This window comes from Mustela lutreola, chromosome 4 (assembly GCF_030435805.1).
Source record: "Mustela lutreola isolate mMusLut2 chromosome 4, mMusLut2.pri, whole genome shotgun sequence".
Classification (NCBI taxonomy): Eukaryota; Metazoa; Chordata; class Mammalia; order Carnivora; family Mustelidae; genus Mustela; species Mustela lutreola.
The window spans coordinates 15559460-15583791 of record NC_081293.1 but is presented as its reverse complement, the minus strand read 5'-3'; the positions used below and the strand labels follow the sequence as shown (position 1 = coordinate 15583791).

General features: G+C 41.4%; 1 protein-coding gene across 1 annotated transcript in view; it reads right to left on the bottom strand.

The window, feature by feature from the left end:
• Positions 1-24003, bottom strand: part of ABLIM1 (actin binding LIM protein 1) — a 299492-nt gene extending 275489 nt beyond the window's left edge. The window contains exon 1 of the mRNA XM_059173096.1: positions 23769-24003. Within this exon, the coding sequence (XP_059029079.1) occupies positions 23769-23781 (13 nt within the window). The 5' untranslated portion in view covers positions 23782-24003. The remainder of the gene's footprint in view (positions 1-23768) is intronic.
• Between the last annotated feature and the right edge of the window lie 329 nt (positions 24004-24332).

Below are 24332 nucleotides of genomic sequence, written 5' to 3'. Positions count from 1 at the left end.
CCTGGGGGAACTGGGCAAGCATTTGCATTTATACATCTCATACTAAAATGCCAACCTAGGTTTACAGATGTCTGGAGAGTACCTGGAAATCCCATGTAATTTTATATCTAGAAGGAATCTTACTTGACAACCTCCCATTTTTCTCAAATGGGCCAATATAGAAATATGACTCTGATTTTGCAATCTTTTTGCAGGGAAGCAGGTGATAAACAATCATGCTCTTTGCTGTAACGTCCACATATACTAAAAGCAACAAGGAAAACAGAACGCATGTACTCTACAATCAGTTCCCCTGATTCGCCCCTTCATAAAATTCAGAGTGCTGTGACATCGCGTCACTACATATCACCAAGAGTACTAGTCACTCTAGCGTTATTATGAGCTCATGCCTCCCTCAACCCCCCTGATCCGCCCCCCCGTAAGAACGTGTCCGACCAACAGTCAGCTTTTTTCATTCAGGGACACCCCACCCTTAAAATGACCTCTTTTTCTTCTGTTCTTTGGAATATTTTTATGATGTTCTTGTAAATCTCCGTTCATCAGTAATTTTAGTTGAATGAATAGGGAATTAAACCAGGTTAGTGATCTCTAGCTCATGTGGTCCCTAAAAATACATCAAGGATATTAGAAGTGGAAAGATGATCACAGTTCAGAAATTTGTCTGGGGTGCTGATGTTCCTCTTATTTCCCCCTGGCTCGATAAGTAGGAAGGTTGCACAAGCACAGGAGCCCAGGAAATCGGCGTGCACCTGTGCAAGGTGGTTGGTTTGGTTTTTTTTTTTTTTTTTTTTTCCATGCCTGAAGAAAAGTGAGCGGGAAATCATAAGCACTTGTAAAAATCGTTGCTGCAGGGTTTCTCATTTCAATAAGCTGCACTTCAGCCTCCCAGTCTTGGCACTGCAATGTGATGGAGTCAGTGACATCGGGGACCCAGACAGCCAGGCTCACCTGGGTATGAGGCTTCAACCCTGTAGGCACTTCAGACAGAGGGCGACAGGGACCCTGCTGGTGCAGAAAAGGTCCACGCTTGACAGGTTAAATCAGAGGCTATTGGAGGAAATGGGAACGTGGGTATAAGACAGAGGAATTGTTACCGAATGGGTGGATTCCAAGAAGGAGGATGAGCATCTTCTCCAGACTCTTCCACTGCAGTGTTTTAGTCGAGTGGAAATAAAACTGAAGCCTAGACTAAGGCATTAGTTGATCAACTTCATGTTTTATGGATTTTTAGAAAGCAGCAGATTTTAATCACAAACACTTTATTAGAGGGAGAAGATTTTTTTCTGTGAGATGGATCTGTCCCAGGAGAGCAGATGGAAAAGGAAGCTCAGTGTTGCAGTCAAATGTTACTTAAAGGTTAATGGCCCAGTCTCGGGGCTATTCTGATTGTAAACGATCTCTCATCCCTCACAGAGGTCTTCAGTTAGCCCGGCTCCCTGATTCCTGCTTAGGATTGTCCTTGTAACTTAAAAACTACTTTTCCCTCATGTTTCCTCCTCCAGACGAAAGCCCTTTTCTCCCCAGGGCTGGCTGCTTTAAACTAAGTCAGAAGAAACACAATCAGATAAAAGGAACTCCTTTGTAAGACCTTTCCATGTCACTGCATTTTGAAAGAGGATATTGGTTAACCCCACCCCAAACCTCTAAATCATTCCCCCAACATAAGACTCCCTGCCACTGTTTCATGGATAGACCTAGAATCACAATGACCAGCACTTTTTTGGGAAGGATTGATGTGTCTTATCAGAATTGTATCTGTTGTGGTTTTTTAACTTGACTAATAATACAATGATAATAATTTAATAACAACAGCAATAATAATAATAGAAGTGAGGCGAAGAACTCATACACTGGGCAGTTAACACTGCTTATCTCCCTTCATCTGCACATTCACTCCCCTACTCTACGGAATAGCTATTATTCCCAACCTTTGACAAAGGAGGAGAATCTGAGGCTAGAAAATTTAAGTATAACCTGAAATTCACACAGCCGGTAGGAGGCAGAGGCAAACTCTGAACTCAAAAACCCGTGCTCTTTTTGATATACTCTGTTGCTCCATAACTTCAACACAAGAAATATTTATTAAGCACCTTGGAGGTACACAACGCCATGTTAACATTTTTTAAATGGGTAAGACCCATAGCACAGTCAAACAAACCAAGGTCCAAATCTTGTCTCTGCTTACTGGCTGTATCTTTACTCTCACTTACCTTGAAAATGGGGATAATATAAACCCCAGAGAGTTTTTCTTAGGATGATATATTATGATGTTTGCAAATAATAATCACAAATGTTAATCGAGTGCTTACTATATGCTAAGCATTATCCTAAATCCTTTTTTAGGTGTGAATTCATGTAATTCTCTCAAACATCCTATCAGATGCTTGCAATTTATGAGGAAAAAGGCACAGAGAGGGGAGAGCATTTGTCCAGGGTCACCCAGCTGTAAGCGTCAGTGCTGGGTTTTGAACCCAAGTAGTCTAACTCTAGACTCGCCTTAACTACAGTGCTATAATGTCTCTCTGCCTGGCACATTGTGAGGACTCAGGAAATAGTAGCTTTAAAAATGTTTCCTTTCTAGAGGCACCTGGTCTGACTCTTGATTCCAGCTCAGGTCATGATCTCAGGGTCATGAGATCAAACCCCGCGTAGGGCTCCATGCTCACCAAGGAGTCTGCTTGTCCCTCTTCTTCCCCCTCTGTTACATCCCCCTTAAATGAACAAACGAATAAATAAATAAATAAATAAATAAATAAAATCTTTTAAAAAATGTTTCCTTTCAAGGGGCACCTGGATAGGCTTAGTCGGTTAAGTATCCAATTCTCTATCTCAGCACAGATCATGAGTTCAAGCCCCACAATGGGCTCCATGCTGGGCGGGGAGTATACTTAAAAAAAAAGTTTCCTTTCCAAGTACAAGGAATACAATTAAAACAAGCACATACTTCCTCATAATGTAAAGAAGATTGTTACTCAGGAGACCAAAAAAGCAGAGGAGACCTCTCAAAATTAAAGTCTTCATAGCATATAGAATGGACCTTAAAAAAATAGTCACCATGTTGTCAGAAAGTGGTTGTTAGACACTGAAAAAAAGAGCATTCCAGGTAGAAACAGAGTCAAAAGCATAGCCATGTTTGGAAAAGATGAACTATCTAGCTTGACCTAAGCAAGAGTTTCAAAGACAGAAAAGTCAAGGTGGGTATCCGGGTCATGAAGACCCTGGAATGCCATGTGAGAGGAATCGGAAGGCAATTCAAGAGGCAAGAAGGAGGCCAATGCAATCAGGTAATCAAGCCACAGAAAATCAATTGATCTGGAAGTCGTTTTCTGCTGTGTGTGCCTGTCTCTCTACTTTGCTCAGTGTGTAGACATGCCCAATAAAGTCATCTCTTCCCTCCAAAAAGTTAAAACATTCTGGTAGTTATCACCAGGGAGCCTTAAAATCTGCAGTGGAGGGGCACCTGGGTGGCTCAGTGGCTTAAAGCCCCTGCTTTCGGCTCAGATCATGATCTCAGGGTCCTGGGATGGAGCCCCGCATCGGGCTCTCTGCTCAGCAGGGAGTCTACTTCCCTTCCTCTCTCTCTGCCTGCCTCTCTGCCTACTTGTGATCTCTGTCTGTCCAATAAATAAATAAAATCTTAAAAAAATATATTGAGAAAACAGTGGTGGAGGGATCTAAAGGTAATTTAAGAAGCAATGGGGGTCAGGGAAGGTTTTGAGAGGGAAGCCATGCAATCAAGGCCAAGTTGTAGAAAACTAATACCGATGACACAGAATGAAGTGGAAAGAAGATACGAGTGGTACTGATAATTGCTGTCTATATGTTCCGATCGCTTTCTTTACACATTCTCAAAATTTAGGAAGAGCGTTAATCTGAAATTAATCACTTAGTAGGCTTTATTAGACACTGGAAACCATAACAAAATCACACTTGAACTGCTGAAATGCCAAAACAATGGGAAAAAATTATAGACCGTGTGAAGCTCTATGCTCGAATAACTCTCATTTTTAGTGCAAGTCATGAGCTAAGTTTGGAGAACTGGGCTGACTATATTTTTAGCTATCATTTGTCTCTGTTATCTTTCAGTTCTTAGAAAACACACATAGTAGTAAACAGACATGAAATTAGCTACTGTCTCTGGCTGACCAGCTTACAAGATGCAATCGATACAAAAGTGATCCAGAGGGGAAAATGGGCTCAATCCTGAAATTACATTTCTACCATCAGATATGCAGACAGATGCAAAGGCAACAATGAAACTGTTATCTGAGCATGTTTTAATATAGCCCCAGGCCTTCCGAAGTCATGTCTGCTGTGTGTGCCCGTCTCGTGCTCTGCTCAATGTGCATGCACGTCCAATTAATTCATCTGTTCCCTCCAGAATTTTCTGTTTTCTTTAAAAAAATATTTAAGACACCCCAGTACATACTATCAAAAACCAGGCAAGGAAGGCGCTGAGATGTTTGACAGTCACACCTGCGTGTAATCTCTGTCCCAGGGCACAAGTCTCTAGTTCAAATCACATGTTAGAATTAAGACTGCCTGGTAATTTCATTGGTGTGCCATTCCGAAATCCTCGGGTATATTGAGAATATAGTGATTTATCATCACACATCTTGATTTCTAAGCTTAGTCACACCCTTCACAGCATGGTTATCTAGTTTTACAGCTTTTCCTTTCTGAAACCACAAAAGGAAGGGGTTTGCCTTCCTCTCCTAGCTATTCTTCTGGACTGTATCAAGCACTCTAAGCCAAATGTTAGGCAATGGCTGCCCATTATCCCTTGGCTATATTTGCTTCTTTCTTGTTCCCACAATGGAAGTGATTCGCAATACAGGATATACACTTTGTTTGTAAGCTACAAATTGTAACCGTAGCCCGAGCTATGTTTTATTCACACAATTATTCACAAATTAAAACAACACACAGGCAGGGCAGGAGGAAGGTGATTGGAATTAAGTGTCTAGAGGGCAAAAGAAAAGAAGGCATCCCTCACGGTCATCGCGCACACCCCTAACCCTTGTGCTGGCTCTGTGTGCGTGCACAAGCACACACACACCACAAAACCTAAAGATGACCAACTACAAAGTAAGTAAACAAGCTGAAAGCCACAGCTCAGGGTTCTCACGTTACACTCAGTTCAGGTCAGTATTTTTATTTGTTTGCTTGTTTGTTTTTAAAGATTTTATGTATTTATTTGACGGAGAGAGAAAGAACAAAAGCACAGAGAGTTGGAAAGGGAGAAGCAGGCTTCCCGCAGAGCAGGGAGCCGATGCAGGGGTGGATCCCAGAACCCCAGGATCATGACCTGAGCCCCAGGCAGACACTTAACGACTGAGCCACCCAGGCACCCCAATTCAGGTCAACTTTCAACTGAGCACATTGGTCCACTCAACACTCTCCAAGTGTCTGCATGTCACACAGCATAAAAGCCAAAGTCCTTCTGGTGGGTCCCAAGACAGCACATGCTCAGTCCCTCAAACCCCCCACCATCTGGCTACTGCCCCCTCACTGTGCCTGAAACACTCCCAGCACCACATTCTCACACGGCTTGCACTCCCTTCCTCCTCTTTGTCTGAACATCATCTTCTCAACAAAGCCTTCCCTGACCTCTCCCATCCTGCTCTTTCTGGCCCCTCCCACCAATCCTGCTTCGTTTTTTTTTTTCCAGAGCACTCACCACTCTATGACTTTCACTACTCATTTTTACTTCCGATACTTCGTAAATGTCGTTTTTGCATAAATGAAATAACACAACTCAAGATGTAGGCTCCCTCGTAAGTTCCCATTGGCAAGGATTTTTTTTTTTTAATGTTTAGTCCAATGCTGCATCTACTGATCCAAAATAGCAGGTGTTCAATAAATATTTGTGGAATGAACGCACTGGGGACTAGGCAGACAGCTTTAAGCAAGATATTGTTTCTACTATTGGGGTGATAACAGTATCCATGAATATTGCTCCCCCAAATAAAGCCTGACATAATTTATCTCCAGAAGGGGCTCTGCCAGCCTGGTGATGTTGTTAACCTTATTAAATCAATATCAAAACTTCTTTAGAGAAGCGAATGTAAACACTTCCCATAATAAGTGCACATATATGCATAAGCTAGTTTAAGCAGAATACAAAACCCAAAGAAAGGCTAGGAAATAAATTTGAAAAGAGATAGTGTAGGAATGTAAAAATCTTGTTGATAATATTCTCAACAAAGCTGAAGGCAGAGCACATCCCTTTAGTCATAGTTCATATCCTTGATACTCATGACCTCCAGAAGGATTCTGCTGAATTTCAGAAGTATATTACATGTGACAACAATTCCCAATAAAATATCTTTCTTCTGGCATTCTGTTCATGAAATATGTTTCCACTAAATGTCATCCCTGTTTTACGACCTAGTCAATAAGATAGTAAAAATAATTTTTCAAAATAAATGTCTTAACTAGCATTAAAGTCATATTTTACAGACTTCATTTAGCAGCCCAACATCAATTTCATGAGGGATATTTCCTTCTGCAATAAATAATACAAAAGTAGAAATTATCGTGTTTACCATAAAATAGCCAATAAGTGTGTAAGAGCCTTCTTTCCCTTACTTATCCATTAATGCTTCCTTTTTGTAATTGAGAAAGATGTATAATTTGACTATGATGATCCAAGACTGAAGTGCTTGGTGGAGAATCTTTTTTTACTACCAAATTCATTCTTATTCCAGAAAGAAGAATGTTCAGACGCTGATGCTTTGCTGCGAAGTCCAGGAGCTGTATGAGGTCAACAAGCACTGTTCGGAATAGACCCTCAAATACGCAATCCGCATTTCCCAAATTTGCATTTCCTCTTTACCAAATACATCTTTGGTATTTTTTGTTTGATTTGTACCAAAAATAACAGGAGAAGGCATTAAAGGAAAAAAAAAAAAAAAAAAAAGAAGATGATGACATTTTACTGGTTCTTTCTGCTCCAAACAAATGTTGGCATTCAAAATCTTTTATAAAGTAGATCGGATATTCTTACGTTAAGCCTTATCCGTCAATGCTTCCAAATAACTGCATCCAGCAAACCCAATGAACATCACGTGACCCCTTCTAAGCACAAAGTAGGCTCTCTGTTAGTTTTATGTTTGGGATCCTTGACCAGACTATACTGGGATCATCATTTGAAATGGTAAACGACAAACAAACTCAAAAAGGATGTTCTCCCTTCACTAAAAAACTTCTATTTTTGTTCTTCTGACAACACCCAACCCATCAGAAGTTAGAGCAGCTCTCCTTTCTGGTAAACTAGGGGTCACCTCTTGCAAAAAGCAAAAGTGATAGTCTAAAGCTTCAGGGCCCTGACTCCCGATGACAGTCGGCTCCTTCCCAGCCCTCCTGCCCAAGTAACATTCCCTGAGATGCTGCCGGTCTCTCTGTTCCTGAGGGCTGAAACCCCGGCTGAGAGTTAAGCATTACAGGAATGGAGTCAAAGTGAAATTGAGTCATTGGATTGGGAAATTCATTTTTGATTTCAGGACTTGGAAGTGGAAGAGTCTTTCGAGGTCATTAGGGAACAGAAGGAAATAGGGAATGTGGCTCTAAGAGGGGCTCTGATGCATGCTGTACCCATGATCACATCCCATCACAGGAGAGCAGCGCTCAAGAAAGAACTCCGGTCTCCCACTTCATCATCCAATCCTTCCATGGGAATGGACTACCTGCTGTAGAGGACCTGCCATATTTGGATAATTTTTAAGAGGGACACATTTGGAGTCAACCTTAAAAAGAATTAATTTTCAGATTTTTTTTTTTGATGGAGTGTAATAAGAAACCATGAATAAGAATAAACAATTCAGCCTTTGAGAAATATATCAGCACCAGACTATTCCATGATTATCTTATCCTAAAAGCAACTGATTTCTTGCTGCCAGTCATTCTGGGGAAATCAATCCCATAACAGGCTATGAGGCTGGCTTTAGATGAAGCAAGGAGAAATAAATATCCTTTTTTTCCTCAGGGCTAGAAGTGATCTGTGCCTTGGTATAAATGAAGGAAATGTCTGTAACATTTTCTAATGCTCAAGAAATAACGTGCTCCTCGATGGAAAGAGAATGAGTCAGTGTGGGGGGTGGGGGGAGGCGGAGGCAGCGCGGGAGAGAGCACAGGGTGAGTCAACCACAGAGGCGTACTTAAGGTCTTCCCTGGACCATGCTCGCTTTCCAGTTTCTCTGAACTATCAGTAAAGCCTCATTAAAAGTTACAGTCTAATACCTCTGTGTTCTAAAAAAAAAAAAATCTCAACAAGATACATGCACAAAGATGTTCAGTGTAGCATAGCCTACTAAAGCAAACAAGCAAAGTATCTATCAATAAAGGACTATTAAATCAGGTATAGGAACAACCATGTGCTTGAACATTATGCAGTCACAGAAATGAGCTCTATTTGTATGTACTAATATGGAAAGATCTCAAGATATATTATGCAAAAGGCCACCTGGATGGCTCAGTTGGTTAAGTGACTGCCTTCGGCTCAGGTCATGATCCTGGAGTCCTAGGATCGAGTCCAGCATCTGGCTCCCTGCTCGGAAGGGAGTCTGCTTCTCCCTCTGACCCTCCCCCTTCTCATGCTCTCTCTCTCATTCTCTCTCAAATACATAAAATCTAAAGAAAAAAAAATTTAAAATGGTAATAAAAAAGATATATTATGCAAAAAGGCAAAGTGGATTTTTTTTTTAAGGAAGTAGGTAGGAAGATCAAAGTGTCATTGGTAACAGATAGATTGATTTTAGTGTCCTAGTGAACACATAACTTTTCCCACCAGACTGTGGGCTGCGTGCATGGCAACCCTCTTCTTCCAATTCTCTCAATAACTTACTTAGTAAATGTCTACTCAGCTTCAGATTCTCGGGTGGGCTAGGATCTGGGAAAATGTGCGTAACACCTGGTCCTTGGCTCCCCAGAGTTTACAGACAACTTTGCACAGTGAAGTGTCAGCGTAACAGACACAAAAAAGAAAGAGCCTGGTCGGGGGGTGAGGGTGTGTGTGTAGCTGTTGGAGGATAAGCAGAGTTACACCACCACATTCAAATTATGTTTAATAGCAGAGAAATCAAGGCAAAAAGATGCCTCCAAGGCATCCTGATTTAATCAAATGGATGCAGGGGACCAGGGCAGGCTCGTCTTCAAGAGACACTAGTCAAAGGCTCACTTAAAGCAAATGCTCTGAACACCAGTGAATAAATATGTTTTATCCCTTTAGACAGCTCGGCTGTGGAGGGAGAAAAGGCTGAGCTAAATGGTATCTGCCACTTCAGGCCAGATGCCCCTGTTCCCTTGTCACCCCTTCCAGGAGTGGAATATTCCCACCTTGCTCCCACTCTCCCTATGATAAACGTGTGCCAGGCTCACAGGAAAGCCTGATATGAACCTTAAAGTAGACAACCACTTAGTGTCCCTTCCACAGCTGTCTGAAAGGGTTCAGGCCTCAGACCAGACCACCCTAAGGAGTGCAAATGTTCTAGAAGGCAGGATAGAGTGAACGTGACCATGGCCTTCCAATCACAGAGGGATATCAATCCCTGGTCTGACATGGCCTCTTGAGGCTGGGACTGTGCCTTTCCCACGGCTATACCTCTTTCCTTGAATAAGTGAATGCCGTCCTCAGCACTTGTCCAGCCTGCTTTGTGCAGACAGTAAAACTTCAGTGAGGCCCTCAGGTGATCCCTCACACTAATAACGCTGTCAAAGCATTTGCCAAGCTTTCCCAAAGGCCCTCTGTGGGATCCCACGCCTGTCTCTGCCTCTCTCCATGTTACCCGCTGGCTGGACTTTTCTGCTGCAGGAGGCCGGGTTCAAGTCAGCTCTGCTGGGGTCTTGTGAGTACCGCAAGCCAGAATGAAGAATGTGGTATTTTTAACCACACAGAAGTCTTTTACTTTTATGTAGCTAAATGTATCTACCTTTCCTTTTATGATTTTAAGGCTTCCTATTCTGTATAAAAGGTCAGGAGCCTCTAACATTCTCGTGTCATAAACCTGCCTTCTTCCAGGGTATTGATTGGTTTATTTATTTTATATTTAATTATTTAATACACTAGGAATTTTGTGCATATGGAATAGGAAAGGGGTCCACATTAACTTTTTCTAAACGGGTATTATACCCACATTATTTAGGGAACAATCTCTTTTCTCACACAGATCTTAAAATGCCACTTTACTATAACTCCATTCCATATAGATGTGTTCACTGATCTTTTTCCACCATTCGATTTTTTTCTCCAAATGTAATTGGGTTAATCATTACAGTGTCATATCGTTTTAATATTCAGTTAGGCCAATCTCTCTTAATTACACTTCTGTTTCAGAATCTCGTTTGTGTAGAATAAAGAAGAGTACATTTTGCCATACCTCTACAAAAAGAGTCTGCTAGTACTTTAATCAGGACTTCCCTTCTTTTATAGAGACATTTTGGGGAAATGAACATTTTTCAAGATGGTGTTTTGTTATCCAGGAGCACGGTAGCTCTCTCTGATGGCTTAAACATTTCATGTTCCCGAAGGTAGTTTTTAAATTTTCCTCATAGCATTCCTGTTTGTTACACTTCACTTCAAATGTCTTCTTAATGCATACCATGCTTAATTACCATTTTTAAAATTCTAATAACATGCCGTTTCCTGTTTTGGAATCCTTCTCTACCACTCCTCCATTTTGCAAATTCCACTTGTTTTTCAAAGCCCTATTCCAATACCACGTGCTTGTAAGGTGTTTCTTGGTCCAATATCCACCAGGATGGACCGCTGCCCTTCCTCTGTGTTCCTTCACTGTCTTATATGTGCCACCATCACAACACTGGCCCCTTGCAGCTTCTGTACACAGGTCGCTCACCTTCCCTCGTCAGAGAGCTCTGCAATTAGAGAAACTAGGAACCCCCACCCCACGCCCACACCCACACCACCCCCAAGCATGGCTCACAGTAAGCACTCACTGATTACATCAAGTGAATGAATGAATGATTGAATGAATGAATGCCATATATTTCTTCATGTTTCAGCAGCATTTTGTAGTGCTAATGATAATGTTGATAAATGGTAAAATTTGCAATAATATAACAGGTTTTTTCCTTAAACACAAGCCATGTTTAAAAATGCAGAAAACTATCTCATAATGAGAAATAATAAATAATTAAGAAATAAACCATAGATACACTATTTTTGTGGCATATATTTCAGCCTAATATAAAGAGGTGAGTAGAGTATACTCACCATTGACAAAATCTTGGATCAACCACTTACTAGTTAGATGGTCTCAAGCAAGTTACTACTTCTAGGCCTCATGTCCTCTATCTGTAAAATGGACACAATAAAAATCTTCATAATAGAATGTCTAAGAAATATCTCAAACTGAAATGTCCAAACAAAGCGCTTGATTTCGTACTCCTCAAACCTGCTCCTTCTGCACTCTTTCCCATCCCAGTTAATTACGTGCCGTCCTCACAGGTACGAGAAGGAGGAGGAGGAGAAGGAGGAGAAGAAAAAGAAGAAGAAGGAGAAGGAGAGAGAAAAAAGGAACAGAAAAAGGAAGCATCCTCAATTCTCCTCCTTGTGCTCCATGCTTCCAACGCACCAGCAAGTCCCATGAACACTTCCTTAGAAATAGCTCCAGAACCTAGTGACTTCTTACCAACTGCTCTCCTACCATCTGGTCTAGGTCACCACCTTCTCTTTTCTGACCATTACAGGAGCCTCCTTGCTGGTCTTCCTGCTCACTGTTGTCTGTTCTCCACGTTGTTAACCAAGCAATCTTTCCTAACGCCACCAAATCAAGTCACAACTCTGCTGAGAACTACCCAAGGCTCTCCTATCTCAGTTGGCCTCACTCAGAGGAAAACTCAAGGATGTAATCTGCAAGGATGACCATCCTACTCCTGTCCCCAACCTCATCTAACTTCCTCTCACCTGTGCTCTCTGGCAACAGCGGCCCCCCTGCTGGTCCTCAAGACAGACCTCAAGCCTTCGCATTGTTTGTCTCACCGTCTAGAAAACCCTCTCTCAGAATCTGCATGACCCTCCTCATTTCCTTTGGGTCCCTGCTCAAATGTTACTTTATAAAAAAGGCCTCCCACTATCATCCCATATAAAATAGCACCTTCCCTGCCCTTAATTCCCTAGCAGTCTCTCTTCTACTTCTTCTTTATGTTTCTTTATAGCCCTCTATCACCACGTTTATTTGGTAAGTGTCTGCCTTACCCCAATACCTAGAACAACCTGAGCACTTAGCAGGTGTTCAACTAAATACTTACTGAATGACTGAACACACAAATACAGGATTTATAACTACATTTCTACAATTTCCATAAAGTCTAGCCACAGAATAGATTCTCCTAAAACAAACAGTAACTAAGGAGCTGGTGAGAAAACGAAGCCATCGCGGATGCTCAGGCTCATTACTTAACCCAACTGCTTAAATGAATCAAAATAAAGATTCCCTTGTTTTACACAGAACAGCAACAACAAAAGTCTCCTTGGAAGCCATTAGAGATTGCCAACCTAAACCTCTTTTTTGCATTTTTTTGTAACATTTAAAAATTATGGCTTTCCCCCTCCTCCCTCCTCCCCCCAGACTCTGGGACTCCTCTCCTTCTGTTCATTCCTATTTGGAGCTGAAAGCCAGAAATAGCTGTTTACTTCATTGTCCTCATTTCCCTGCATTGTTACCATTCAGTTCTCCCCTGGCTCCCCTGTGGTAGATGTGTTTTGTAAATGAATTCTCAATAAGCTGGAGAAGAAAAGCATGCGTAAAGACCTTGGACACAATCTAAAGCCAAACATAGGACAGGGTATTTTCTTTAGGAGAAACTATGAATTGACTAACAGTTTCATATATACCATCAAAATATTATTTTCTACATAATGGTATTATAGGACTAGAAAAAGTACACATTGTATAAGGAACTTTAATTTATTAAAATGTAAATAGTAATAATTTTGTATGTAGAGCACTTCCTCTTATAAGACTGAAAAAAGTTATCTAACAGGGGACCAAAGTCATATCATCTCTAATCGGTCAGCAAGTAATTTTTGAGTGCTTGACCCACAACTCCTGTTTTCTTTTTTATTCTAATGGTGGGCTCACTAAGACAAAGGATTTTACATGTACATCTACTAAATAAGGACTTGCCCGTCCAGTTATCATAAAACAAAATATGGACAAATTCCTTATAGTAGTAAATGCATATTACATAATTTTCCTAATAAAATAAATCAGTGTACTAGGGAAATACACCTCCAACACATTGGAGAGAGTCCTCAAGTACGTAGTGAGTCCAAGAATAACCACAAGTAAATCAAACATTTTAAAGCTGCTTCAAAACTGCATTAACTGGAAGAAAAGAATCATTCATTCAAAATGACTATGGGAGAGTGGGGGGCACCTGGGTGGTTCGGTAGGTTAAGTGTCTGACCCTTGATTTTGGTTCAAGTCATGATCTCTGGGTCATAAGATCAAGGCCCATCTGGGGCTCTCTCTCTCCCTCTCCCCTGCATCTCCCCACTCTCTAATAAAAAAAATTAAAGTAAATAAAATGTTTGCAGAAGGACCAAAGATACTAAAGATTTCCATTCCACAATAGTCCTGCACTAGATAATTTACCCCCAATAGAAATAAATTCTATTTATAATGTGAATTTACCAACACCCCCCCCTCAAAAAATTCACAAATACACCAAAAATTCATTTGGGTTTGACTTTGTACTAAATGTTTTTGTTTGTCTCTAGTAGCAATTACATCTGAACATATCAAGTTCCCATGAGAGGGAACAACCCAGAAAAGTACTAGATTGATGGGAAGAAATAGCCACCTCAGGATTTAATTTAAAATTTGATGCTGATAATATACAATGTAGCTAATACTACAAATAGAAACTCAGAAATTGACCAAAACTGTATCTTTTGAGACAAAGGAATACAATCCCACCAAAGCATGTTCTGGCTAGAAACAGTTAGGAAAGCCAGGGTCCCAATTTGCAGGGGATAGCCCCACTATGTGACTGTTATCCAGTGTCCCATCCGGTTTAGCATTTGTTCTAGACAGAAATACCCCATTTTGTTGTTTACTTATACGGCACATGCAAAATATATTATAGATTTAAATGTGAGCAATAAATGTTGATCAGCTCCTAATTGCCCCAGTCTAATTCAATCACAAATTCTAACCCCCTTTAATTCTTTTCTACCCCAAAATCATGACAATGCTTCCTTACCCCAGACTGTTCATTAGATATTTGTTAGATTATTTCATTAATTAATATATTAGTATCACTAGCCCAGAAATGTATGAGATAGAATAAATCTGGCTACTTGAGGAGAAAGGTTGAATAAATATTATCTGATTGATTAGCAGTGGGAAAGGTCAAAAGACCAAAAGAGTTAACTACTGCCCATCATAGTCTTCTTGCTTGCTGTCAAGAAATTTACAGAAAAACGGTTGACATTTCTGTTTTGAGGAAGAAGAGAGAAGAAAGCATATATTTTCTTAAATGGAATCCTTTTATAACTAACATAAATTGTAACTCCATTTGCTTCTCTTCCCTTCTCAATAAAGAATGAATGTAATAATTAATTTATACTAGCAAATACTTATTTTTCTAACTCAGATACAATCTCTCTATTTTCAAGTTTCAATAATCTTGTTGTAGCTACATTAATCCCTCTATTGGTCTCATATATTCTCCCTCTCTCTGCCTCTTATCATTCTCTGTCCCTCTCTCTCTCTTTCTTTTTTTACCCTTAAAACAGTTCCCTCTCCAGTTTGTATGTGAGTTGGTTTTGGCCTCAGGCTGTTGTCTGTGACAGGATGACATTTGTGCTCTAGACCATGAGGCACTTACAAAGGCAGCAAAGAGCATTCCCTAAACTGCATGGGAGAAGACAAGAGATAAACATGGAAGTGCCTCGGGGGAGCCTGCAGTTAATGGGGGCTTGTTCTGTCCAAAGGCTAGAGTCATAGGTACCTGAGGAGCTTTACCATGCTGTCTCCAAGACGGATCGACAAGATGGGCTACAGAAGACAACAAATCCAGACAGCGGGATTTTCAATGATGTGTGTATGATTATGAACTCTAGAAAGGCTCAATGGATATCTATGGGATGGATGGATGAATGCAAGGATGATATTGCTAGAGATGGCTACTTGAACCAGAGTGAAATACTAACCGTTCACATTCCTTTTCCTTTCCCTATCCAAGTACACAGGAAACCAGGGATTAAGCAGATAATGGGCAGCCACAAGTGAAGAACATACGAAATCTTACTGAGTAGCATCTTGTGACTGGAGCAACGGAATGGCAAACTGTATCAAGTGATTAGTACTACTTACATCAATGAATACTAATATAGATTCAGTTAGGATGAACCTGAAATCATAGGCTCATGAAAGAAAATATTTCTCCCATAAAAGATGATAAAGACTAATTTACCATCTCAAAGGAAATGTTCCATAAATTTTACAAAATTTCATCTTTAATTTTAATGGGCTCTATTAATTAGTGTGGCTTTGTTCTTCCTTCAAAGTGAGGGAGCTAGTAAAGTGCATATAAAAACAAGATCAAGTTCGGGGCACCTGGGTGGCTCAGTCAGCTAAGTGACTGCCTTCGGCTCGAGTCATGATCCCAGAGGTCTGGGATCAAGCCTCAAGATGGGTTCCCTGCTCAGAGGAGAGCCAGCTTCTCCCTGTCCCTCTGACTGCTGCTCTGCCTACTTATGTTTTCTCTATTTCTCTGTCAAGTAAACAAATTTAAAAAAAAATTTTTTTTAAATAGGATCAGGTTAAGAACACACACTTCTTAAAAAAAAAAGAACACACACTTCTGGGGCACCTGGTTGGCTCAGTGGATTAAGCTTCTGCCTTCAGTTCAGGTCAGTTCAGTTCAGATCTCAGGGTCCTGGGATGGAGCCCCGCATCAGGCTCTCTGCTCAGCGGGGAGCCTGCTTCCCCCTCTGTCTGCTTCTCTGCCTACTTGTGATCTCTCTCTCTGTCAAATAAATAAGTAAAATCTTAAAAAAAAAAAAAAAAAAAAAGAACACACACTTCTTTGTGTGTGTTCATATGTATTTCTTTGTTCTTCATGTGTACTTCACTTGTGGCTGCCCATTATCTGCTTAATCCCTGGTCTCCAGTGTACTTGGATAGGGAAAGGAAAAGGAATGTGAACGGTTAGTATTTCACTCTGGTTCAAGTAGCCATCTCTAGCAATATCAACCTTGCATCCGTCCATCCATCCCATAGAATGGCCTCACTCCTTCCCTTTGCTATACACAAACATGTTGTTTGGCTGTTCTGTATGCAGCCTTCCTGTGTGCCAGCATTCTTAGCATGGGATGTTGTGGTGTCAAGTACAAAGCTAAGGATAAGGCTCAGATAGCCTAATCTGCCATATGAAAGGAAACACAACAGGGGGCCTTTGGCAAGATTTCTACCTCAGTGAGAACTGTGGTCAGGATAAAATGTAACTTCCTGCAGCATTATGTGGTGATAAAATACCATGTCTAATGTGGATTGTGGGCAGTTGCACAACCAGGGATGAGTTGTTACCTGAATGTTACCAAGAAGAGACCTCTCCCTTCCCTTCTCTGCATTTGTAGCTCTCTATTTAGGAAAGACTGTGGTGTAGAGGCTTACTAGTTTCATCCATTCTCCCCTTGTCTTCCTGCTCTTCTAGCCTCCCCACCACAAATCTTGTGCCCCCTCGTATTTCCCAGACTTCTTCCCCACATACCCTGCACCCTCACTCCTCCGTGCTTCACCTGTGCTGCTCCTTCTAGAAAGAAAGCGCATCTTTAGTGTTCTGCCTGTCACATTCCTACTCACCCTCCAAGGCCCAGTTAACATATCAGATTCCATCTCCTCTGTGAAGGAAAGATGCTCTGGTTATTGGCAGCTACAATTAGTTGATCTTCCCGTAGCATGATTACTCCCAGATGAAAATCTTTACCATATCCTATTCCAATCAGCTGTGTATTTAACTTTACACACACACACACATACACATAAACACACACTTAACTCAGTTTATGTTCCTCTGAGGTGAGGACTAACCTTTTTTCATTGGATATAACTAGTCCCTAATAGAGTAAGACATGCTATTATATTTAGTGATGTAAACTTCCAAATAAGATCAGAAATAGGTACATGTTCATAAAAATCAGTTACTTAAGACTTTGACTAATCCTCAGAAACATACAGATATAATACATACAGAACATACATAAAATAACTTGATATTTATAATTTCAAATATAAAAACTGGTCTAAGAATTGGTTTTGCTATTAAAAACCATTGACATGCATATCAACTTCATTAGAATAGTTGCCTATGCAAAAAATAAAAATTAAAAAATTTTTAAAAAAGGAATGGGAGAGGCTCCTGACTGGTCCAGTCAGAGGAACATGCAACTCTTGATCTCACGGTCATGAGTTAGGCCCCACATTGGGCTTAAAGATTACTAAAAAAAATTTTTTTTAAAGTTTAAAATAAATAAATAGATAGGCAGCTAAGATAAGAGCAGAGTCGGATGAACTCATGATGACAATAAGCCATAACCTGAGAAAATATGATTAACTCCAACTTCTCTACCTGAGGTTTTAAAACTAAACACAAATGGATAAATAAAAGGTAATGCTATTTGCAGATACAATGTGGGAACAATTTAACCTTCTGAAAATCTTTTCTGAAAGATGATTCTCCCACTTACAAGATACTAATGTCAAAAAGTATTTCTCTTATGTTAAAAAAATCTACATATTGAATTAGAACCCATTTATTCTAAATACAAGAAAAGTGCTAGAAGTGTAATGTGTTGCTCTTTTGATTTTTTTCATATCAAAACTAATAATGGCTAAACTTGGCTTTCAAACATATCTTATTTGTCTTCAGTTTGTTAAACTGCTTGAGGCTCTGTAACTCAGAGGGAAAAAACTTGGCTAAGACAGGCCAGGAAAATGGCCCCCATATAACACCAAATAAACACCCCTCCCCATGCGTTAATCTTTACAGCATCACCATGAGAAACTGATAAGGGCTGAGTGATGCAACTGGTTGTTGTAACAGCCATCGAGTTCCACGAAGAGGTAAGAGAGAGAAGGAAGAAATGGGACGGAAGTCTCCCCGTTGTCAACAAAGAGAGACAAGTTCGTGGAGTCCTACCATAAGCACGGAACTGGAAGAGGTCAACAAAAAGAATGTAGCTCTGATTCTTATGGTCGCCCTACATCCCAGCACTGTGGAGGAACCATCATCCAGCAGAGGACTTGACTGCTACTCTAGAAAGCTGATAACAGCCCTCGCTGCCTCTCTGCCTTCAGCAGATACGTCCCGGGACTCAGCATGGTCTGCAACCAAAGCCCCCATGCCAAAGCGAGGACACTTGAGGCCAATCGCATCCAACCACCTCTCTCATTCCTGCAGTCTGACTCATGGAAACAATGAAGAGCTCCCATCCCTGTTCATTTCCTCTCCCCTCTCATCGCCTTCTCCCTTGTGCTTCTTCCCTCTGACTGCACATTTTCTCACCACGGAAAACCTTCCATTGTGCTGTCTGGAACCACAGCTCCTTGTAAATAAAACTCCCTACATCCTTAGCCTTTCCCCGAAGTGCCCTCTGCCATCTCCTGACTCAGCTGAGATTCGGCTCTCCTCTCACTGGCAAGCGTGCCATCCCACACCAACACGTTTTCCAGGTCAACACACATCGTACTGTTTCTCTTCTATGCCCCCTCCCTAAAGAGCCTGTCCCTCAATCCCATCCTTGGTCATCTGGCTCATCTAAGAATCAAGCTCGTTCCTTAAGAACACAAAAGTCCGTTTTCTTCAAGATCTCATAGTCCTTAACCCCATGGCTATATTCTTGGCCACTCTTTCCTATCACCAAAATACTCTCCCTATATATCCCATATTATTTCTCTCTTTCTCCCTGCACTCAGCATATCCTATTAATGTAAGTATTTATGCATTTGTCTCTTCCACAAAATTGTGAGCTCCTTGACGATATATACTGGGTCCTGTTCACCAACTGCTGGCACATAACAGGTGTGCAATAAATACTGAATGAATGAATAAAAACCTATGTTCCTGACTTGACAAAAATGAATGAATGGGGAGGAATTGTACATTTTTTTCTTTACTAGATTTTTCTCTCAATCTATTAAGGCTATGCCTACTTCTTAGCAAACAACAGAAAGATGTATTTTTTAAAAAGCCAGCTATCTCCCCTCCTCACTCTTGCCTTTGAGGTAATCTTGGTGTCTATGGTATTTTCTGTGCCTCCAGAGCACATAAACATATGCACACATATGGATTTCTCTGAGTTTACAAAACCGGGATTGTGCATTACATATACTTTATTCTAAAACTTGCCTTTTTCCACTTAACCATGTATCATGGCCATCCCTCCAGACAAAACACATTATGAATCTAACTCATTCTTTCTAATAGTTGCATAATTGTCCATTGTATGGATGTAACATAACTTAGTCACTCATTTCCCAATGGATGAACATTCAGATTTCTTCCAGTTTTATGGAAGTTCTAAAAACAAAGATTATGATCTAACATTTCTAGAGCATACATACTTTGAGGTCTTTCTCTGCCAGAGCAATGGACTCTATCTACATACACCTGCACCTTTCTTCTCAAGACTCAAGATTCTGAAAACCTAGTGGGCTCATGAGTGATCTCTTACATGTACATTGTCACATGTCTTGTACAGACTAGGCATTTAAGATTTATTATATTTAACCAAATCTAACTAGATGGAAACTTTCAGGCAGTAGGCACAGTATGTACTGCTTGTCATACCTAATTCTCAGGATTTGGGAGGAAGAGAGTTAAAAATAGGGAATTTTCATTCTTAATTTTATATATTTCTGTTTGAATGTATATATTACTTTATAATTTAAATATTTAGTATATCTATAAATTTGGTAATATAAAATATTTTTATTACATTAATATATTATTAATGAATTATAACACATTACTTTTATAATTCATAAGCAGCTTTAAAAAAAATGATACAGAACCCTAAATTAGAAGAAACAAGCTTTAATTCAGTGGCTGCCAAATCTGTCTATACATTAAGAATCCACTGGGGGCTTAGTAAACATTCAGATTCCCAGGCCTCTCCATGAATATTCTGACTCAGTAAATCTGAAACAGGGCCCTCACATCAGTATGTCAACTATTCCAGATGATTGTTATGGCTGTACTGTAATGGTTTACGGAACTACCTGGGGAGCTTTTCATGTACATGGATTTGGGGATTCTGTCTTCAGAGTTTATGAGCCGCTAGATCTGGAATGAGGCCTAGGAATCAACATTTTAAAAAGATTATCTAGATCATTCTCCCCAGTTTTAGGAACTCTGTTCTAAAGTGTTGTAATTTCCTTTAGTTGGCAACCCAAAACTCAAGATATGATAGCTCCATTTAGGCCTTCAGTAGTAAAAGTACACCACCAAATTAAAAGTCTTTGATGAAAATATTCTAAAAGGAAAAAAAAGAAAGAAAATATTCTAAAAGACCATAAGATGGTAATGTCTTATCTTGTCCTATTATGGAATTAAAGAATACTTCTTATTGTTAGTTTGAGTAGGGAATTGAATTTTACAACCCTGTTTCTATCTTAAAGACCAGATGAATTAAAGAATGATCTTTTTCTCGGGCGCCTGGGTGGCTCAGTGGGTTAAGCCGCTGCCTTCGGCTTGGGTCATGATCTCAGGGTCCTGGGATGGAGTCCCGCATCGGGCTCTCTGCTCAGCAGGGAGCCTGCTTCCCTCTCTCTCTCTGCCTGCCTCTCCATCTACTTGTGATTTCTCTCTGTCAAATAAATAAATAAAATCTTTAAAAAAAAAAAAAAAGAATGATCTTTTTCTCTCTAAAATTTTTAATAAAACCACTTCTCTTATGAAATTCAATAGTTTTCGATGTTTAAAAAATAGTTCTACCCCACTATAACCTACAAGGCTAGATATTAGAAATAAGCAGAGATCACTTCTTAGATTAATGAAATTTATCTTTCCAAATGTCTAAAGACCTTTCCACTTACAAATTGGGTATTTAAATAGACACATTAACTTTCTGACCCTGAAACTTTATCTCTACTTTCAGAAGTATAGGTGAGAGCAGATACTGAATTAAAAAACCACACAGTAAAGCTCACAGTTTTGACATCTTTTGTAAAAGAATAAATGGCAAGCAGACATTTTTCCAAACCAGCTTAATTCAATAGCTCCTCTATTAGGTACTCTGCTAATCACCTAGAATTGGATTTGTTTGGTTGATTGGTTGGTGGGTGGGGGGTTTTTTGGTTTTTGTTTTACAAATTCATAAAAATAAAAGCACTTCGTAAAAGCATTAGAAAAATCCTCAGTCAGTAATACATTAAGAAGTTCTGGTCCTCTAAACTGAAGTAGGAGGAAACAGAGTGGAAATCCCAAGTTAGTAACAGTAGGATCAAGTGGTCTTTTTCCCTTCACTCTGTCCTTACCAAGTGCCCATGAATGCATTGGGAATTCCTACTTACTTACGAAGGCCATCTCCTTTAAACTCATGTATAGGGCATTTTCTCTCTCGTCTTGGAAAATCAATGACTGGGATGTTTACTATAATATTCAAAGGACTAATAACTTTGAAAAGGCAGTAAAACAAAGTGATGTGATCAGAAGTCAGACAGACCTGGATGCGAATCAGGATCTGCGACTTACCAACTATTTGAGCGCAGGCAAGTTATACAATCTCTCAATATCTCAGTTCCCTCATCTGTGAAATGGGTAGGTAATAACAGTATCTACTTGACAGTTGTTGTGAAAATTAAATAATTTAATACATGCAAAGTACCTGACACATAATAAGTATGCAATGATTGTCACCGATTATCATGGTTTTTTGTCCCTGCAATATTAGTCATATTTTTAACTGTTAAATGCAAAATTATAAACACAGTTTGAAGAGAAAACAAGACAACTGAGTGACATGTCTGTGTCTGACTCCAAATCTTCCTTCTTGAAACCAGATTCAAGAAGAAATATTTGAGAAATATTGAGAAATATTTGAACCCAACCCAGAGGTCTAGCTCTCCGAATCCCTGGGGCCGTCCTCATTCATAACCTCAGATAAAGCACAGAGACCCCATAACAGAAGGGGCCAGAGATACGGCGAAACTTCCAGGGATGTTTGTGGGGGTGAGTGGGAGGGAATTGGTTTCTTAATGAACTTGATGCTTCCTAGGACATAGCAGGTTCCCAATAGTAGTAGTTATGAGGCTCCTACAGTGCAAGGTACTGTACTAAGTGGTCTGGGTGATGTCAAGTTGGGTCAGAAGTGGACTCTGACCATAGACAGCTTTATAATCTATGAGAGAGATTCTTCCCATGTGCCTTGTCGTACTCAGAACAGAGATCAGGACCAAAAGCCTCCGTGCTAGAACGCAGTTTAGGGATTGTACAGCTGGAGTCGCTTGGATGATCCATACACACACCCAGATCCCTAGAATCATATCTGTTCCACCCTCTTTTCTTTCTTTAATTACAAATCATTAGGCAACATCAGGCAGGGAGTATCTTGGGGCCTCCTGTCAGCTCCGGAGCCCAGTATTTACAAATGTACATTCTGTCATTCCACCTAGCCTTCCCACCCCATGTCCAGGTATGGAACCTCTCAACCATATTGCCATATCAACAAAGACCCGTTTCCTTCAAAAGAAATCTAAACATAAGAAATTAGTCTATTCATTACATGCCCCAGAGTGAACCCTGGAAAGCAGCACTAAATTATCCAACAGATGTTATTAAATTCCTTAACTGCCCCACTCCAAAAGCAGGGTTAACCCTTCAGACTCAAAAAAAAAAGAGAGACGCAAAAACAACTCTGCAACTCCTCTTACAAGTTTTAGGGTATCAAAAGGGGTGGTACTTACTGCTTTGCAAATACTCTTTCTAAAGATAATCAATATTTTCCTTAAACACTTATGGCAAAGCAACCAAGTCGCTCATTTTAATTGCTAGCAAACTGCACAATGACTTGATCTCTTTAATATTTCACTCATAGTAGCAGCCACTGAGCTATGACTAACCCACTCTCCCCAGCATCACCACTGGCTCCAGATGGCAAGAAATACATTCCCTTCACTCTTGCCTGAAAAGCAATTTGGAATTTTTTATTTTATTTTATTTTACTTTCACCCAGTTTTACCTGCAGTAATTGTTTCACTCCAGAAAGAAAATGGGTGGGAAATGAAGATTAATGCTAAGAGGAGTACAGGTAAGGGAATTTACTTTTTTTAATGGGGTATAAGCACTGCAGCTTTAAATCCTACTGCATCAAGCCCTGGATTCCTTCCATAACCAAGCTGCAAAATGGTAACAAGAAGGAGGAAAAAAATACCTCTTCCTCTCCTGGACAGCCCTTCTGGCGGCTCCTCAGCAGGACGCGCAACGGGAAGCCCATCCCCCACGCCCTCCCAGCCCAGCCTTCAGGCTTGCACAGGTGAGCCAGGCACCGACCTTGGCCCTCAGGTTTCGCCCACATCCGGGGATCAAGGTCAAGGGCGAGGGCTTCCTTTTACCCCCCCCCCCCCCCAAGTCGCCCAGAGCCCAGGGATCCCCTGCCAAAGTTTCAGGCCGGGTTGGGGCCAGCGCGACTCCCACAGCCCCTCGCCCTTCCGCACCTGCCCGGCCCGCCCTGGTCTGCGCCCTGCCCCGCGGGGCCTGGCTCGGGGTCGAGGGACGGTGCCCACCTGGTCCCCACTCACCCCTTGCGGACATGGTTCAGGCAGCAGGAGCCGAAGCGGAGAGGGCAGAGGAGGAACCCGGCAGGGCGTGGGGAGGAAAATATCTCCGAAACGCACCCCAGCGCACACGCGCCCGCCGTCCGCCGTGGGGAGGCGGCTGGCAGCGCGGGGACGCCGCCCGCAGGACACCTGGCCGCCCGCTGGGCGCAGCGCGGCAGGCTGGCGGGGACGCTGCGACCGCGGGGACCCGCCGCTGGGCGCGGCAACGCTGACAGCCCGCGGCCCGCGCTGGGCGGGGCCCGCCTCTCCGGCCTCCCCCGCCTCCCGGCCTCCCGGGCCTCCCCCGCCTCCCCCGCCCCGGCCGGGCCCACCCTGTCCAGCGGCCGCTGGGGACGTGCCGCCCGCTCGGCTGCCGCGCCAGGCGGGGCTTTTGTCCCCGAGCGAGGTGGGGCGTGCGGTAAGGGTCTGCGTCCTCCCCTCTCCCGACTGGGATTCTTAATTTAAGATAATTATTAATAATATTGGTGCTATTATTAGTGGCTTTCCAGCCTCCCGCTTTGGTCCCGGAGAAAGCAAGCAAGAAAG